The sequence below is a fragment of the Drosophila miranda genome (assembly GCF_003369915.1).
Source record: "Drosophila miranda strain MSH22 chromosome Y unlocalized genomic scaffold, D.miranda_PacBio2.1 Contig_Y2_pilon, whole genome shotgun sequence".
NCBI lineage: Eukaryota > Metazoa > Arthropoda > Insecta > Diptera > Drosophilidae > Drosophila > Drosophila miranda.
Window position 1 is genome coordinate 28,301,196 of NW_022881614.1, and position 19,119 is coordinate 28,320,314.

At 46.2% G+C, this 19,119-nt stretch overlaps 1 protein-coding gene and 1 pseudogene across 1 annotated transcript; both read left to right on the plus strand.

Annotated features, from left to right (window-relative positions):
• The first annotated feature begins 6,450 nt into the window (after positions 1-6,450).
• LOC117193620 lies at positions 6,451-8,448 on the plus strand (annotated as a pseudogene).
• A 112-nt stretch (positions 8,449-8,560) lies between these two features.
• LOC108158112 (elongation factor Tu) lies at positions 8,561-10,352 on the plus strand. Its single transcript, XM_017290288.2, is given in 4 exon segments — positions 8,561-8,984; positions 9,046-9,489; positions 9,492-9,813; positions 9,872-10,352. Coding segments are annotated over 4 exon segments (1,374 nt in total). The 5' UTR covers positions 8,561-8,576; the 3' UTR covers positions 10,072-10,352.
• The last annotated feature ends 8,767 nt before the right edge of the window (positions 10,353-19,119 follow it).

Sequence of the window (19,119 nt, forward strand, 5' to 3'; positions counted from 1 at the left end):
TATACCAAATGGTAAGCGTTTAACTTTCAATAGTCCAATATGTGTGCTCCAAGTACACAAATTTTGAGATTGCTCATCTAAATTTAGCTGATTGTAAGCATTTGACAGGTCAAGTTTTGAATACAGTGTACCCCCTTCAAGCGCTGCAAAAATGTCGTCTATTCGAGGTAGTGGATACTTTACGTCGACTAAAGACCGGTTTAATGTAACCTTATAGTCACCACAAATTCGTATGTCACCGTTTGGTTTTAAAATCGGTACCAAAGGTGTTGCCCATTCAGAACTAACAACTTGCTCTAAAATTCCATCATCTATGAATTTTCGTAACTGCACTTCAATCTTTTCTTTCCATGCTAATGGTACTGACCTAGGCTTGAAAAATATTGGTTTTGCATCTTCTTTTAATAGTAACGATATCGTATTCGTAGTATATGAACCTAAACGAGGCTCAAAAACTTCAGCAAACTCCGATTTAATCTGTTCTGTAATTACAGAATTTGGTTCATTTACGTACACATTGTTCACCTGCATGAACTCAAAATTAAAAGCTCTCAAAAATGTTCTACCTAGCAAAGGTGGACTCACTGCATTGGTTACAACAACAACAATTTGTTTTTTTAGACCTCGATATTCGATCGTTGCATCGTACTCACCAATAACTTTGATTGAATCTCCATTGTAATCTACATATGGAACTAGACATTTTCTAAGTGGTCTGCTGGTATTTAAGCTTTCGTAAAATGTTTTTGGAACCAATGTGCACGGTGCACCAGTGTCGCAAGCAATTTTCGTTATGTTTCCATCAATTTTTACAGGTAAATAATATACTCCACTAGTTGAGGTTGTATCAACGCTATAGATAGAAAAGTTATAATTATCATTATAAAAATTATTATCAGAATAGGTGTCATGTTTTGTTTGAGATACATAATTTACGGATTTTTTTGATTTATTTTTACAAATGCTCGCCAAGTGACCTATTTTTCCACAGCTGTGACATTTGCATGCCTTATACTTGCAATTGTTTGAGTTATGATTTCGCCAGCCACAGTGTGTGCATGGCTGCTGCTTCTTTTCTCTGCCAGCGTCGCAGTCGTTTTCGCCGTCGCCGTCACCGTCGCTTCTGCCGCCTCTGTAACTCACGTTTCGGTTGCCCTTGAAATGACTTCTGCCGTTGCTCTTTGCTTGATCTCTGTTCTCGCCTCTTTGCCTCTGCCATTGACTAGTCCCGTTCTTTTGATGCATGTAGTTGACGTTGTGTTCTGTCTTCCTTGTGCTGATCTTCGTCTCCATGATCATCGCCTTCTTGAGTGCATCAGCCAGAGTTAGATTTTCGTCTTCTTCACATATTCTTTCATATATAGGGTTGGGAAGGCTCATCACAAATTGGTTTAATACAAACGCTTCCAGATTTGAGCCAAATTTGCATTCCAATGCCAATTGTTTAACTCGAGCCTACCACTCCGCTACAGTCTCATCTTCACTTTTTGTGGACATGTGAAATTTTTTTCTTTTTCTGAATATGAGTGTAGGTGGTGTGTAGTGTGTTTTTAAAATTTCACATAATTCTTTGTATGCTTTTGATACGGGTGATACCGGATTGCACAAACTATGTAGTACAGTGTAAGCCGCTGGAAGGTGTGGCGAAAACTCAGCAATTGTTGCCATTTGATAGAATGTTGGTGCTTCATTTTTCGTCATGTTGCTATTCATATATTATATGCACTTTTAACATGTGTATGTATATTAATACGTTTTATTTTATGCTCGTCGCCAATTATGTAGTGTATTGACACTCAGACTTAAGCACGCGTTATCTTCAAGATTCTCTTTTATTCTATATCCCTTGGATGGTGTGACCGTATATAGATATTAATATAATACCTAACATTGACTAAGTGGTTTTCAAACTCACCCGAGATCACCGCATCTGAGAGCACAGCCAAACCCATAACAATCTCGGATTCAGAGTCGACAAAGTCGTTAGGAATCTCATGGTTACCTACTGACGATGCCTTTAAGTTCAAAATTGACAATTCAGTTATGGGTCTCCGAGCGACAAAACGGAACATACTATCGGTGACATCAAAGTTGTTTGACCCCCTTGGTTTATTAAGTCCTATCGTTATAAAAGGCAAGATCCTATTGCAGGAGCTTTGGCTTAACAAACTAGATTGGGATGAGTCGATCCCGCTGCATTTGGAAACAGCGTGGAATAAGTTGAAAAATACACTATCTCAATTGGAAGACATATCCATATCTCGGTTTGTGTATTCCGATCCGATGTCACCGGTTCAAATACATGCCTTTGCTGACGCCTCCATGAGAGCGTATGGAGCGTGCGTCTATATACGTAGCAGAACTGCAGAAGGTTTAAAAATATCATTGTTGACTTCGAAATCCAAAGTAGCGCCGCTCAAGACCAAAACGCTCCCAAGGCTTGAGTTATGTGCCGCTCACCTTCTCGCAGATCTCTGTCACAGAATCAAGCCCCTATTAAACGTGCCCATTGAACGAGTCGTTTATTGGTCGGATTCAGAGGTAACTCTCCATTGGATCCGGTCTCATCCATCGTCGTTGTCGACTTTCGTTTCAAATAGAGTGGCTGAGATTCAAGAGTGGTCAGATGATGCTACGTGGCGGCATGTACCCACGAAACAGAACCCAGCAGATATTGTCTCAAGAGGTTGTGACGTCGACGAAATCGTTCAGTCAATTTGGTTCGAAGGACCATCATTTCTGAAAGAGGAAGAAGAAAACTGGCCCAAGAACGCTCATTTCGAACACTCCGATGATCTTCAGCTGGAAAAGAGGAAGACTGCGGTCGGGTTGACCGCGGCTGTGCGAAGTTCGGAGCTGTTAGATGTCATCGAGGGATTCTCGTCACACCTCAAACTGCTTAGAGTGTTCGTGTATGTGTTCCGCTTTATAAGAAAATGTAAAGACCCAAGCCTAAATGTCAAAAAACTATCTCACCGACCGAATACCATGAAGCTTTTTATAAAATTGTCGAAATCATCCAGCATCACGAGTATCAAGGAGAAATTGAAAAGGTTAGGAAAGGATCTACAATTGGTCTTAGTCTTCAGCGGTTGAACCCATTCATCCATGAAGACGCAGGGACTTGGTGCAATTTTTCGTTGTTGCGAGTGGGGGGGCGACTAGCCAAAGCTCCTATATCATACGATGCCAAGTTTCCTCTGCTTTTGACTAAGCGCTCGCAATTCGTGCGAAGCTATATTCGTCATCTGCACCACTCGAATTTTCATGTCGGCCCACGAGCACTTGTGAGCATCCTTCGACAGAGCGTGTGGGTAGTGAACGCTCAGGAGGTCTGCCGTCAGACAGTTCGATCGTGTATGCGCTGTTTTAAATGCAAGCCTCGATTGCTGAAGCAACTCATGGGGAATTTACCCGCAAATCGACTCCGTGCTCTCCGCCCATTTTCAATTTGCGGCGTTGATTTTTGTGGACCAGTGCACACGACATTGAAAATTCGCGGAAGGCCCCCATACAAGTCATACATTGCGCTTTTTGTTTGTTTTGCGTCCAAGGCGGTTCACCTAGAAATAGTTTCCGATCTAACCACTGATTGTTTCTTGTTGGCTTTTCAAAGGTTCGTCGGGCGCCGAGGATATCCCCAAGTCGTTCATTGCGACAACGGGACGAACTTCGTCGGAGCGAGCCGCCATCTCAGCGCTCTGCGGATCAGGCTCAAGGAGCAAGGAGACGCAATTCGCGACTTCGCGTCAAAAAACGGATGCGAATTTGCGTTCATACCGCCGCGAGCTCCTCACATGGGAGGGCTATGGGAGGCAGGTGTAAAAACTGTCAAGAGCCTACTCCTACGGGCGGTAGGCAGCGCGCTCCTAACCGCCGAAGAGCTCGCCACAGTCCTCGTCGGCATCGAGGCCATAATGAACTCGAGGCCGCTGGGAGCCATCAGCCAAGATCCAAGCGACGGCGAGGCCCTAACACCCGGGCACCTGCTGACAGGCGGGTCGCTCATCGCCCCCCCAGCACTGCGGACTCCGGACCAGGAGAGTCTCAGTTGCTTGCGGCGATGGCGACTTGTCTCGTCAGTCAGGCAAGCGTTTTGGCAGCGATGGTCCCGCGAATATGTCCTGGGGCTGCAAATTCGGGGAAAATGGCACCAGCAGCAACCGAACCTCGAGGAAGGAGACCTCGTCATCGTGGCCGAGGACAATCTGCCGCCTCAGGAGTGGCTCGTGGGGAGGGTCATCGCCACGCACGCAGGAGAGGACGGCATGGTCAGGGTCGTCGAAATAAGGACTAGCACTGGAGCGATTTTTCGGCGGCCCATACACAAATTAGCGCCGCTCCCAATGTGTTGAAGCCGATACAGGCGTTCAACGGGGCCGGTGTTGCGTGACCTTCCATCCATGGCCACAATTATTAGTTATTGATCTGAATTATGAAGTCTAGTGTAAGTTAGGCTAGGGCTAGGCTAGAGCGCAATAAAAGCTCGCTCTCTCGCTCTTGGCGAATTCGCCCCGCTTTGCCACCGTAGGTTAGCTAGAGTAAGAGATTTGAATTGTGAAGAAAATATAGTTGTTCGCCAACCTTGATCGAGCGTATCAAGTTTTTCGCCCCGCCAAATAAATAATTTAAATTACAGCCACCCAAAGTTTTCGGTAATTGATTAGAAAAACTCTTCTAATTTTTCACTGTGAGTTTGGCTCCTAGTGCGTTTAGCTTATCCTGGGCCAGAGAAGATGCCACGGATGAAGATCTAACAAATTTCTCGCTCATTTGGACGCAGTCTGAGTTTATTGAGTTCTTCCACTCTGCCATGTTGGCTGCTGCCTTGGCCGCCTCTGCGTTCCGGGCGGCAACCCTATTGGATTTGGTCACTTCCGCGAAAGAGGTAACAGAATGAATTTCCCTGGCGGACTCTAAGCTGTTATTTAAGAATTCAGGGGAGCGGTTAGTTTGCCAACTGGGTCTAGGAAATTCCCCTTGATCCCTTAGGTTGGGGGAAGTTCTATCAAAAAGGATCGGATATCTAGCCTTGACCTCAGCTCTAGTTAGGTTTTCCAGTGTCATACACTTTTGAATGGCGTACGCTTTTTTCCTGGCCTCACACTGCGGGTGGGTGGCAGCATGTTCCCCCTTGCAGTTAGCACAGACCAGCCCTGAGCAGATAATATCTTTGCTGTGATCTTGTCCGCATTTGAAACATTTCGCTCCACTCTTGCAATGTTGCGCCAGATGGCCAAACCTAAAACACCTGAAACATTGAATAAGGTTTCACTTCTACTTTAGATTATAGAAAATTGATTTTGGTTGGTAACTGCTCTCCTCTGAACCAGAGTTTCACCCTGCCAGTAGGTACACGTTCCCCCGATGCTCTATCCCTTCGCGTAATCCGAACTATCTCCTCAATTGGGATATACGAGGTTACAAGCTCCGCTAGCTGTTCCTCCGAGTAGTGCCCGGGGATCCCAAAAATTAACCCTGCTTTTTGGACGAAGTGCCTAAAGATTCGGGTTGAGTACCCTTGAGCAGCGAAAACACTGTTTTCCACTAGCCAGTTTGCACACTCCGCCGACCCGCACACAATCTTGCACCTGCCATAGCCCATTCTAGCAACCTCCTCGATATCGCTAATGCCCTGCTTCAGCAGCAGATCGGATAGATCAAACTGGTTTATAGCAATTCTGGCATTATTCGCACTCATTTTGTCGATACAAACAATGTATGGGCCTTTATGCCCCTCATAATACTTGCTAACGATGATTTTGCGGTTACTTCCGTTTTTCGTACTCACGGAAGCCACACAAACCGCGTCAGTCTTCTCTCTCTCTCTCATGCTTGTTGTCGTGTTCGTGGACATGTTTGTCGACACGTTCGTCGACAAGTTTGGTTTCTTGCACAGCAGTTTAGAAGCCAAAAGCTGCGGAGCCGTTTTTGCCGCCATCTTTACTCCTACCCGCATGGCGGATTTAGCTTCTCCTTCCCTTTTTTTCAGCGTTCCCATGCGAATTTTAACTCCCGTCGCTTTCTCCGTCGCCATCCTTGTCTTTCCTATGCTTGCCATGCTTCTCAGGGTCCAGACGGAGTTCCAAGAGCCGTTTTAAGAGTTATTCCGGAACGCCATGCAGTAAATTCCAGGTTTTTCGACTTAATTGATGAAGCTTTGGGAATTTCTTCGCGCCGTCTTCGTAGGCGTGTGAGGCGCCCCCAGAAGCTTCGGAAAATGTCAGTGTTGAACAACGTTGCGCATTTATTTATTAATTTATTTAAATTTTGTGTACACCACACAAATACAACACATCAAACTTTTCTCGTTTCCCAGCACTGCTGGAACAGCAGCTGTTTTACATCGGTAGAACTTTTTTCGTGTTTACTGTTTTGTTTAATGTGATTATTTATTTATTAATTTATTTAAATTTTGTGTACACCACACAAATACAACACATCAAACTTTTCTCGTTTCCCAGCACTACTGGAACAGCAGCTGTTTTACATCGGTAGAACTTTTTTCGTGTTTACTGTTTTGTTTAATGTGATTTAATAATGGTGATTTGTGGAAACATTCTAGCACGGAGCAAATACGAACATTTCGTTTTGAGTTGTGGGCTGTGCAATGACTGTGACGTGAAAATGGGTATTGAGAGGTGGAAGGAGTTCGTCCTGCACATTAAGCGGCATAGAGAAGAGGATCAAGCGAGTGATAGTGACTTCGATGCTTGTGAGAGCAGTGACAACTCCCCAACAGAGACAAAGCAGCGTGGGCCTGTGAAGGATGATGAAGATTGTTTAGCCGAGGGGATGATTGTGGATCTTCCCATATCATCCGATGAAGACGAAGGCGATGATGAAGACTCCCCATCAATGCCGGTTGCATGCGAACTGGAAGGAGCACGAGCACATACAACAACAGACTTCTCGCCAGTAGTAAAAGTAAGCACATACATGACCCCTTTGTAGGTGAAAACTTTGACCCAAACCGTCGTCTGGATTATTTTTAGTTTAACCAACTTTCTACCGACGCAGTCCACGTATTACTCAATTCATCGAGCTCTATAGAGATCATCCGTGCCTTTGGGATCCTTCAGATGAGTGCTATAAAAACAAAGAAAAACGTACTGATGCATACAAGTCCCTGATGGAGAAGTTCTGGAGAAGCGTCTGCCAACATTCATCTGACGATCTATAGACTGAAGAAGTCTATAGCCAGTCTGCACTCTCAATATGCAGCAATAACGCGGCAAAAAAAAGATACAAAAACTGACCAGGGTCCCACTGTACTATCATGCAAAATACAACTTTTTGGCGGAGCGAGGAATTGTAGAGGAAGGTGACAGCGATGACGATGGCGGCGATGGCAAGATCAAGGTTAGCTTTATTTAAAAGAATATGCGATAATTTAATAATAACTTGCCTTCTTGCAGCTCTTGTTTACGGAAGAAAATCTGTTGACAAGTCTTTTTATTAAACTGTATTCCAAATTTCCGCACCTGTACGATCCGGCCCACAAGAACTTCTCGAGTCTGAGTGAGCGTAAAAATGCTTATATAGAAATTACAGATGTGCTCTCCTCAGAAGTTCCACTGGGAGTTATCACCCACTACGATGTGTACGACAGCATTCTAAGCCTACGCCAGTGGTATTCTCGAAAGATGAAGAATCTGACTGAGGTTCAGACTGTCGGCCTATCGACGGCTGGAAAGACTACATTTAGAGGTGCCAGAACTTTATGCCGACGAAGACGTTCCGCCAGAAGTTACAATGCCATGTTTGCGAAATGATAATGCGTTGCAGGCACATCAGTTCAAAGATCACAAACTAGGCGATGGTGGCTGGTTTAAATGCCCCTTGTGTGAGCTGAATTTCGAGAGACGGTGCCATCTGCAACAGCATAATCAGCGTGTTCACATGAGCAAAACATCTGCAGTCGAAGCTTCGCCTTTGCCAGCCAACTAGCCACTCACAAACGCTCTCATGATGAGAAACATATGGACAAGCCGTATATCTGCGAATTCTGCGGAAAATCTTTAAGACAAAAGATTCAACTGAGCACGCATGTAACCGCCGTGCACACCAAAATTCGTGCACTTGAGTGCACAATGTGCCCCAAAGACTTTTTTACCAAGCGCGATCTCAAGGATCATGTTAAGGCGCACTTAAATATACGCGACAAGGTATGTGATGTCTGCCAGAAAGCCTTTACGAACGCCAACGCCCTGGTCAAGCATCGGCACATACACCGGGAGAAAACGCTTCAGTGCACACTCTGCAGCACCTGTTTCTCTGAGCGGGTTAGCTTAGGTGTTCACATGAGGCGCACCCATAAGATTATTAAAAACACTTTGAAAGGAGCTGAGACTACCAACGACTCCCTACTTAAACATACATTCCCACAATCTCACGACATTTCAGACAAATAAAATACATTTTGAAATTGCAATTTGCTAGAATTTATTCAAACGGTCCCCTGCTCTTTATTGTGCTGGGCATTGTGTAACACTGTATGAACAGCTGTTCCTGTTTTGATTGAGAAAACACGTTACGTGCATATTTATTCCCGTTCCGTTTGGCTTGACTGAGAAATGAGAGGGTTTCTTCCGAAGTTGTGGCATCAATGTGATGCTGTTTTTCGGCAGACGGTCTCCCAGAAATATGTTGTCAAGGGAATCAGCTGCAGCTGGAGCTGGAGGAGCACCCGTCAATTGGCCACCAGTGGCAGTCAGAACCCGGCGACTAAATTACGTGAAAGACCGCACTGTAATGTGGGAACTATTAGTCATTTAGACCATGGCAAAACGACGCTTACTGCTGCCATTACAAAAATCCAGTCCAATAAGGGACTGGCTGAATACTGCTCGTACGACCAAATCGACCGGGCGCCAGAGGAAAAGGCACGGGGCATAACCATAAACGCGTGCCACATCGGCTACGCCACCACGGAGCGTACTTACGCCCACACCGATTGTCCCGGGCATGCAGATTACATAAAGGTGAACTTACCCAACTCAGAGAATTAACTAGCAGCTAACTGTCCTTCTCTACTGGATGTAGAAGATGATCTCAGGAGCTTCCCAAATGGATGGTGCTATACTCGTTGTGGCGGCGACGGACGGACAAATGCCCCAAACTCGCGAACATTTGCTGCTAGCGAAGCAAGTGGGCATACAGCGCATTGTGGTGTTTATCAACAAAGCCGATCTAGTAGATCAGGAAGTATTGGAGTTGGTGGAGATCGACATGCGCGAGATGCTGAGTAATTTTGGTTTTGATGGCGTCAACAGCCCAGTCATTTGTGGTTCAACCCTTTTAGCACTCCGCGAGGATCAATCGGAATTTGGAGTACCGGCCATTGAGAAGCTGTTGCAGCATTGTGACTCCTATATACCAACACCACAACGCGACGTGAAGGCTCCATTCATCCTGCCAATTGATAATGCATTTACTGTTCCAGGACGTGGCACAATGGTTGTGGGAACCATCAAGAGGGGCACCATTCTGCCACCAATGCCGATGCAGATCTGTTTGGCTTCAATCAGAACCTCAAAACGAGCGTCAGTGACATACAGATCTTTAGCAAGAGCGTCCCCCAGGCCCTGGCCGGCGAAAATGTCAGTGCTCTTCTGCGGGGCATTAAAATTTCCGCCGTGGAGCGAGGCATGCTTCTTTGTGCATCGGGCTCAGAGGATGTTTCGAACCATTTTGAGGGCTCTATGTATTTGCTATCGCGTGCCGAGGGTGGCCGCTTTAAGCCGATGCTCTCGAAGTACATCCAGCAGCTGTTCAGCATGACGTGGAATGTCCCAGCGCGCATTGACATGGGTGAGGAGGAGATTTAATATTATTAAACTATGCTCCCAACTAATAACTAATCATACAGTGCCCAGCGAGGCCATGCTAATGCCGGGTGAGCACGGTCAGGTTCGGGTTACATTGCTGCGAAAAATGGTCATGACATCGGGCCAGGCGTTTACCGTTCGGGAGAATGGAGCTACTGTGGCCACGGGCATGATAACTCAGCGACTGCCGTCCCTTGATCTCCCCAAGAACAAGTTGTCGAAGGCGGTAGTAACCAGCTAAAGCGGCTGCTTCTATTTTTTTGTACACTTTTATATATTGTATTTAATTGTACACGCGCATCTGTTAAGTTGATATCAGCGATATCAAGCTGGAGGATATCGAGGATACCGTCGCATCTCAATCTGGATGAGTTCCTCGAGAAAATATAAATGTGTGGGTCCCGCCTTTTCACAGATCTGACTGCAATGCCATTTAGACCGACTGAGAAGCGCTTTCTTTTAGTGTATTATATAATATACATATTTATATTATAGAAATTAATAATGTTCTTAGCAAATCAACTAGAATATGAAATGTTGAGAAATGTTTGCCGAAACGAAATCCATTTAGTTCCTGTTTAGCTTAAAATATCAAACACAACACTTGATTCCAGCTTACTTTAAGCTCGTGATCCAAGTCCATTCCATGTTCCCCCTGGCATCCACCGAAGATTGCAAGGTTTAGGTTATTATTATACGAATTGTTTAACGTGAAAGTGATGAGCGGTTCTGAACCGATCGTAATGTGAAATGCAATAAGTGCCGGGAGTACGACTCCCTCCAACCATAAAGAAGAGCATTATTTGCCTCAGCCTTGTACCAAAGACTATACAATACCAAGATGTTGCATGAGGAACAAATGCTTTTTCAATTTTCGTTTGACGCTTCATGGTACGGGCGCGCTGGGCTAGTACTTCAATTCTCTTTTACGCTACCTTCGCCTCCGAAATGCTACTCGGCTTCGTCAATGCCTCGGTCAGCGTCGAGTCGGTGTGAAAGCATGTCAGTGTCTGCGTGGTCGCTGATGTCTTTGGCGCGGCACAGTGGGGACTCAGCCGAAATAGTCAAAAAATTGTATGAGTGCTTTAGATAAATTTAATGTACGCATCTAATAGAGAATTTTCCAATCGAATTTTCAAGTTAGTTTTAGTTTAGGAGATATAAGCACTCAAAGTTTAACATTTTTTCAGTGTGCAAATATTTATTGGACTCATATTCACTAACTAATTTAGCACGCTGAGACGGCCAAAGGTCCCACTGTGCCGCTCCAAAGACATCGGCGATCCGCGACCACCGCTTCGACGGTGCTGAGGCTCGGGAGTCCAGAATTATTTCGTTGCTGGTGAAGGCATTGCCGAACAGACGAAACCGATGGGCAGCGGGGTCGCGGTAGAGACGAAGTACAGGCGAAAAGGGAATTGAAACCCCGCGCGCTCCCTCGTGCCTTTTGGGTCCTAATGTTAGGACCCGCCATAGAACAGCTTTTTGGTCGCTCATGCAACATCTTGGTATTGTATAGTCTTTGCTTGTACCTTACAAAAAATTGTAGTATACCATGAATTTACTCGAGTCCGACTATTGCCTTAAACTGTGTTTGGCTTATAGAGATCACAGACGTTAGGATAAGACTCATTATGAACACCGAAACGTTGATTTACTCTATTTATTTATGTGTAGTCTCATTTCTTGTTATACCCGATACTCAAAATGAGTATTGGGGTATATTAGATTTGTGGTAAAAGTGGATGTGTGTAACATCCAGAAGGAATCGTTTCCGACCCCATAAAGTATATATATTCTTGATCAGCATCAATAGCCGAGTCGATTGAGCCCTGTCTGTCTGTCCGTCTGTCCGTCCGTCCGTCCGTCCGTCCGTCCATCCGTCCGTCCGTCCGTCCGTCTGTCCGTCCGTCCGTCCGTCCGTCCGTCCCCTTCAGCGCCTAATGCTCAAAGACTATAGGAGCTAGAGTAACGATGGTTTGGATCCAGACTTCTGTGATATGTCACTGCTACAAGAATATTTCAAAACTTCGCCCCGCCCACTTCCGCCCCCACAAAGGACGAAAATCTGTGGCATCCACATTTTTAAAGATACGATAAAACAAAAAACGCAGAATCGTAGAGGATGACTATATGTTCTAGAGTGTAAGATCTCAACCAGATCGTATAATAATTATAGCCAGAATCAAGAAAACAATTTCATTCTTTCTCGCTCTGTCTCTCTCTAACACACAGGTTTCATGGTCGGCTTTGCCAATTGCAAAATATGAGTTCAAGGATCTCAGAACCTATAAGAGCCAGAGCAACCAAATTTGGTATCCACACTCCTGTGATATCGGACCTTGACCGTTTCGTGTCCAAATTTCGCCACACCCCCTTCCGCCCCCGCAAAGGATGAAAATCTGGGGCATCCACAAATCTCAGAGACTATTAGGGCTAGAGTAACCAAATTTGGTATCCGCACTTCTGTTAGATCTCACTATAAAACGTATATCTCAGAATTTCGCCCCACCCTTTTCCGCCCCCACAAAGGACGAAAATCTGTTGCATCCACAATATTGCACATTCGAGAAAACTAAAAGCGCAGAATCAGAGATAATGACCATATCTATCAGATTGCTGAATCTGGATCAGATCCGATTCTTTTTATAGCCAAAAGGACCAGAGCAATTTGCACTGGCTACGCAGCCCCCGACGTCACGCTCAGACTGATTTTCTGTCTCTCTCGCACGCACTCCTTGTCGTGTCGTTTAATATTAGCGGCGTCTGCCGGAGGAGAGCCATACTGACTTAGTATCGGGTATAACTGTAGAGTTGCGGTCTCCGCCGCAACTCACAACGTTCCCCCTCGTGTAGTTTATAATTTTGTGTTTCTCAAATGGCGCCATGGCTGATCTAATTGATCCGTAACTGGAGAAGATTGGCCAATTAAAAATACGTTGGCATTTCTTTGAACTATTTGTTTGAGATGCCAAGCTTTTTTGGCACCTATGTGTTTCAAAAATGAAAAGAGATTTCGGGTTAAACCTTATAATTCGTATTTAATCTTGGTGGCTTAGCGGAAGCCGATTGCTTGCTATTGCCAGATAAACTTTATGCGAGATCGATATGCAACCAATGCGCAGAGGGGTTAGCATAGAACTAAACTACAGACGACGGCGTTAGATCAAAATGATTGCCGAAGTGGCGGCAGCAGATCAAAGTAGTTGCCGAAGTGGCGGCGGCAGAGAGCCCCTTTAGCGGGAGAGCGCAGCAGCTCTGCAGAACGTCAACGTTTTACAACATAGGCGGCTCTCTCTGCTCATACAATAATAATGTTAAAGTTACGGTTATTCTTCAGCGGCTGGCCCGAACATACTCCCCCCGTTGGGAGCTAGTCTCTCAACAGATTCCTTAAGGGGCAGCAAACATAGCCGAGTGACGGCCCTCCTGATGTTTCCTGAGGATGTCTTCAGGTCAGCGACGCGACACACTCCGTCCTTGCCCAAAACGACATCGACCACTCTAGCCAGTGGCCAACGCATTGGAGGAAGATTTTCGTCCTTCACCAGAACGAGGTCGTTCTTGCAGATGTTTTGCGCGGGGGTACGCCACTTCGCGCGCTCTTGCAAAAGAGTGAGATACTCTTCGCGCCAACGGCTCCAAAATATTTGCTGTAGTTGGGTGACCCGCTGCCAGCCATCCAGACGATTGTAGTTCAGCTTCGTTAGGTCAGGCTCGAGGATTTGCTCATGGGGGCCGCCTAAAAGCAGATGAGCAGGAGTCAAAACGTCTAAATCATCAGGATTTTCTGAAAGCGAGAGCAAAGGGCGAGAGTTAACAATTGCAGTGATCTGACAGATCAGAGTGCGCAGCTCGTCGAAGCTAAGCACAGATGGTCCAACTGAGCGGTACAGGTGATATTTTGCGGTCTTCACGGCCGCTTCCCACAACCCGCCAAAATGCGGAGAGCGAGGTGGGATGAAACGCCAGTCGATCGAGTCAGCCAAGCAGGATTCGTGGACCTCCTTCATATGCGGTTCGCTCAGACAAAGCTTCTTTAGCTCCAGAAGCTCGTTCTTGGCCCCAACGAAGTTTGTCGCATTGTCCGACCAAATTTGACTTGGCCTTCCTCGAGTGGAAGTAAAACGCTTTAGTGCGCCTAGAAACGATGCGGTGGTCAAATCCTTTACGAGCTCCATGTGTATAGCCTTAGAAGTGAAACAGATGTATACGCTAATGTAGCACTTGATCGGAGGCCTCGTGCGGATTTCTGATCGGTAGAAAAAAGGTCCACAGTAATCTACTCCAGTGACTTCAAAAGCTCGAGATCCTTCCAAACGTTCCTTAGGTAGGTCTCCCATGATGTGTTCGACCATGCGCGGCCTAGTCCTGAAGCATCTCACACATCTGCTGACGACCCTTGACACTGCCTTAACACCTCCAATGGGCCAATATTCCAGCCGAATTTTGGATAGCAAGGCGCGAGGTCCGGCATGGAGGTTTCTTTCATGATAATATCTTATCAGCGCAAAGGTAATGGAATGTCCCTTTGGCAGAATGAGCGGGTGCTGAGCGTCAAATCCTAGCGATGAGTTGCCAAGACGACCTCCAACTCTAAGTAGTCCAGAATGATCGATGAACGGGTTGAGCGAACTAATAGAACTGGATTTCATGACTTGACCATTGCGCCGAATCTCCTTTATGTCCATCCACAAATTTGCCAGCTGAATGTGTCGAATTAGAAGATGCGTTCCTTGCCGAATATCAGAAACGGTGAGTCCTGGATGCCTAAGACGATGTATAAATTTATGCATGTAGGCGAATGTGCGCTGCATGCGAAAGAATGAATTTGCATCCGGACGTGAGCTCGGCATGTGGAGACGTGATTAGCAATCCTCTCTTGCGAAGCTCCAAAGTTGCTATGTTGTTAGATGGAGATACAGGCCACTTATCCTTGGAGCCTAGCAAAAAGGATGGGCCGTGAAACCATAGCTCTGACTGGATAAGATGGTTGGGAAGCGAGCCTCTTGAGAGAATATCAGCAGGATTTAAAGATGTGGGAACATAGCGCCATTCCATGGCTGCCGTCAACTCCTGAATTGATGCCACTCGATTTGCCACGAAAACTTGAAATTTAGCTGTCTCGTCCCTAATCCAAGATAATGCTGTTGACGAATCCGACCAGCAATAGAACCGACCTGTAAAGACTCCCATGTCCTTTACATTCTGCATGATTTTCGCAAGCAAATGGGCTCCACTTAATTCCAGCTTAGGAATCGATATAGTCTTTAGCGGCGCCACTCGCGACTTTGAGCACAAAACGTGGCTCAAAGACTGGGCTTCCCTGGACACGACATACATGCAAACGCCATATGCTTCTAAGCTGGCATCACAGAATCCGTGAACTTCTGTAGCCACACTAGAACGAAGAACCAAGCGAGAAAATGAGATCCGAGAAATGCTTGCCAAACTATTTCTCAAGTCCATCCAAGTTGAATGCAACGCTGAGGGTAGGCTTTCATCCCAATCCAAATTTTCTCTCCAAAGCTGTTGAAGGAAGATTTTGCACCTGACAATGACTGGATTTATCAATCCAAGAGGGTCGTAGAACCGCGCAATCGTAGATAAAACCGACCGCTTTGATGGCTTTGAGTTTGTGTCCAGTGCGGACAAGGCAAAAAGCAGCTGATCCGAAGCAGGGTCCCACGCTAAGCCGAGAGTTTTGGCAATGTCGCTTCCATTGCCTTCCATTCTCTATGTCATCTTCAGGGGTTCCCTCAAGTACTTCCTGGTGACTGGAGCACCATTTCCTAAGTCTAAAATTACCACGGGACAGTAAAGCTGATGTTTGGTGCATCTTGTCCATGACCTGTGCGACCGAATTACCGCCCGAAATAAGGTCATCCACGTAAAACTCCTGCCGCAGAGCAGCTGAGCCAAGAGGGTAGGACTCACCCTCGTCGATGGCCAGCTGGTGCATTGCGCGGACCGCTAAAAATGATGCAGCCTTCGTCCCGTATGTGACGGTGTCTAATGTGTAGACTTGAACCTCGGACTCGATGGAATCTCGCCATAGGATGCACTGATACAAATTGTCGGGTGGAGACACTCGTACGCAGCGGTACATTTTACAAATGTCCCCAGTGATAGCGACTGGATATGTTCGAAAGCCAATCAATATGTTAAACAATGCAGGCTGAACAACAGGGCCTGTCATCATCACATCATTTAGAGAATATCCAGTTGATGTAGCCGCGGATCCGTCGAAAACGACACGGAGTTTTGTCGTCGTACTGTCCTCCTTTAGGACACAGTGATGAGGCAAGAAATATTTGCAGAGACTACGGGAATCAGGGTTGACTTGGTGCATATGATGCAAATCAATGTACTCCCTCTTAAAGGCGGAATACCGCTCCTTGAGTGTAGGATTACGCTCCAGTTTTCGCTCCAGACTGATGAACCGTCGATAAGCCTGAGCATAAGATTCTCCTAAACGATCAGTATTGTTATTTAGCGGCAGACGAACTGCATACTCCCCGGATGGCAACCGTGAAAGGTGGCTTACGAAATGTGCTTCACAATCGTCTTCTTCTTTGGTATTCAACCCAGCCTCCACACAATTCTCGACTTCCCAAACGAAGAGTTTTATCCAACCTTGCTTCTATCTCAGCTATCGAATCTAAACAATTGTGCGTAGCCAAAAACGCCGAGCTTGATACCTTCTGTCCACCGCCAGATACGATCCACCCAAGCCGGGTCTTCTGCAGAAGAGGCAGTCCATCGGTGAGTTTGATTTGCCCTACGCAGAGGAGATCATAAAAAACGCTCGCACCAATGAGAAGATCAACCCGTTGAGGATTGAAAAATGCAGGATCAGCGAGCTGAATGTTAGATGGAATACGCCAATCGGATACATATACTGTCATACTTGGTTGAGAATCGGTAATCGTGGGGGCGATGAGAGCAGTAAGTGTAGTTGTGTAAGCAGAGGTGCGAGAATGCATACAAATGCTTATGGTGGTTCCCTCAGTAGAAACGCTGGTATCGCCCAGCCCAGACACAAGTGCAGACGATTGAGTTCTCCTAAGCTGAAGCTGCTGGGCGAACCTGGATGTGACGAGATGCAGCTGCGATCCTGAATCTAAGATGGCACGACAAGGAACTAAAACGCCAGACCGATTCTTTACGAGAACCACGGCTGTAGCCAGAAGCACGACATCAGAGTGAAGACCTTGGGCAGCAAGAGAGGTAGACGAAGGTAGAGACGAGCTGCTAGCAGAATTTTGAGCAACGGAAAGAGTGTCCGGTTGAACGGCCAGATCGGGAGGAGTAATACCTGGGCAGCCTTGTGTTGTGGGCTGTACACTATCGAAGTGCAACAAACTATGATGCCTACCGCCGCATACTCGACATTTTCCACTATTGCATGCGCGGGTCCGGTGCCCCGGCTTTAGGCACTTGAAGCATAGGGAAAGCTTCTTCACTTCTTTGTGGCGCAGCAACGGTGAGAGATTTCCGAATATCTTGCACGAGTATATTCCATGGCCCGCTGAGTGGCAAAAGACGCATACAGACGGGTCGGCGGAAGAGTTGGAAGCGACAAACGTTTTCTTAACCTGCGTATAGGAATGGTTTTTTCCCACCTGATCGCTACTAGCGTGTGTCGCTGTAACATATTCCAACCGCTCCATTTTCTGGCAGCGTTGCTGCAAGAATTCGAAGAATTCCTCTGCGGTAGGTATAGCATCCGACGATGTGTGCTCCTCCCATTTGGTTTGCGTCTTCGAATCCAACTTCTGCAGCAGCATGTTGATGACCATGAATCCTGAAATCTCCTCAGCAGTTCCCAATGTCTGCAACGCTCGCATGTGTAAATTGACTGCATCCGAAAACTCCCGAAGCCTTTTAGCAGAAGGCGAGTCTACCCTCTTTAGCCCAAGAATCTTCTTGATGTGTGCCTGGAAAACAAGTCTTTTGTTATTAAAGCGTTTATTAAGTATATCCAGAGCCGCACGATAATTGGCACTGGAGAGCTCTAACGATCGAACCGAATCCAAAGCCGCATCAGCGAGGCAAGAGCGAAGGTGCTGGAATTTCTCGATGTCACTGAGATCCGCATCCGCTTCAATCACCGATTTGAACATTGCCATAAAATCCGAGAACTCGACGTATCCACCAGAAAATTTAGGCACCTTCAGCTCAGGAAGTCGCTGCTGGTGACCCATGTTGATGGTACTATGTCCGGAATGGCTTGGCAGAGTCGTAGAATGGGCAGCGGCGTGTGACTGGCTTACTTCAACAGCAGCCAGCAACTCAGCTTTCAACGATATGAAAAGAGTATCGAAGATTTCGCGCAGCTCACTCCCAATCTCGTTTTGATCGAGAGCCTCCAACTCATTATGGGCCTTATTAAATTCCTCTCGAATTTCTGCCAACATATCAAGGCGCACCTCGACTTCCGCGGCGGTCAGCTTATCGATTTTATTCCCCGCGAAGGATTCGCCAAGCCTGTGCAATCGATCATATAATGACTGACTTTTACGCTTATACAGACTCAGTCTGGAATCAGCCACCACAATATTTCCGCCCGCGCCTGTATTCGGATCGTTGTCCATGTTAACCGTTGTGCAATTCGACACAACAACGGAAAATGAAATACCGCTTAAGCGACGATGTATAGACGCGAGAGCGAGAATGCAAGACACGAAAAGTCAAGAACCGCGGCGGCAGCTGCGCAGAGAATGAGAGATTCGACGCTTAAAGTACCGGAATTTGTCTATAAATATTCCAGCCGCACTCTCACTGAATTTGCACTTTAAACTGTTTTTCAACGTGCACCCAAATGTATTTGTTGGTAGTTAAACTACCCAACAGCAAAATATTGTATAAATAATAAGTGTTTTAACGGAACGCGATTAAGCAATGGTTTTATATCACGTCGGGGTCACCATTGTTTGAGATGCCAAGCTTTTTTGGCACCTATGTGTTTCAAAAATGAAAAGAGATTTCGGGTTAAACCTTATAATTCGTATTTAATCTTGGTGGCTTAGCGGAAGCCGATTGCTTGCTATTGCCAGATAAACTTTATGCGAGATCGATATGCAACCAATGCGCAGAGGGGTTAGCATAGAACTAAACTATAGACGACGGCGTTAGATCAAAGTGATTGCCGAAATGGCGGCAGCAGATCAAAGTAGTTGCCGAAGTGGCGGCGGCAGAGAGCCCCTTTAGCGGGAGAGCGCAGCAGCTCTGCAGAACGTCAACGTTTTACAACATAGGCGGCTCTCTCTGCTCATACAATAATAAT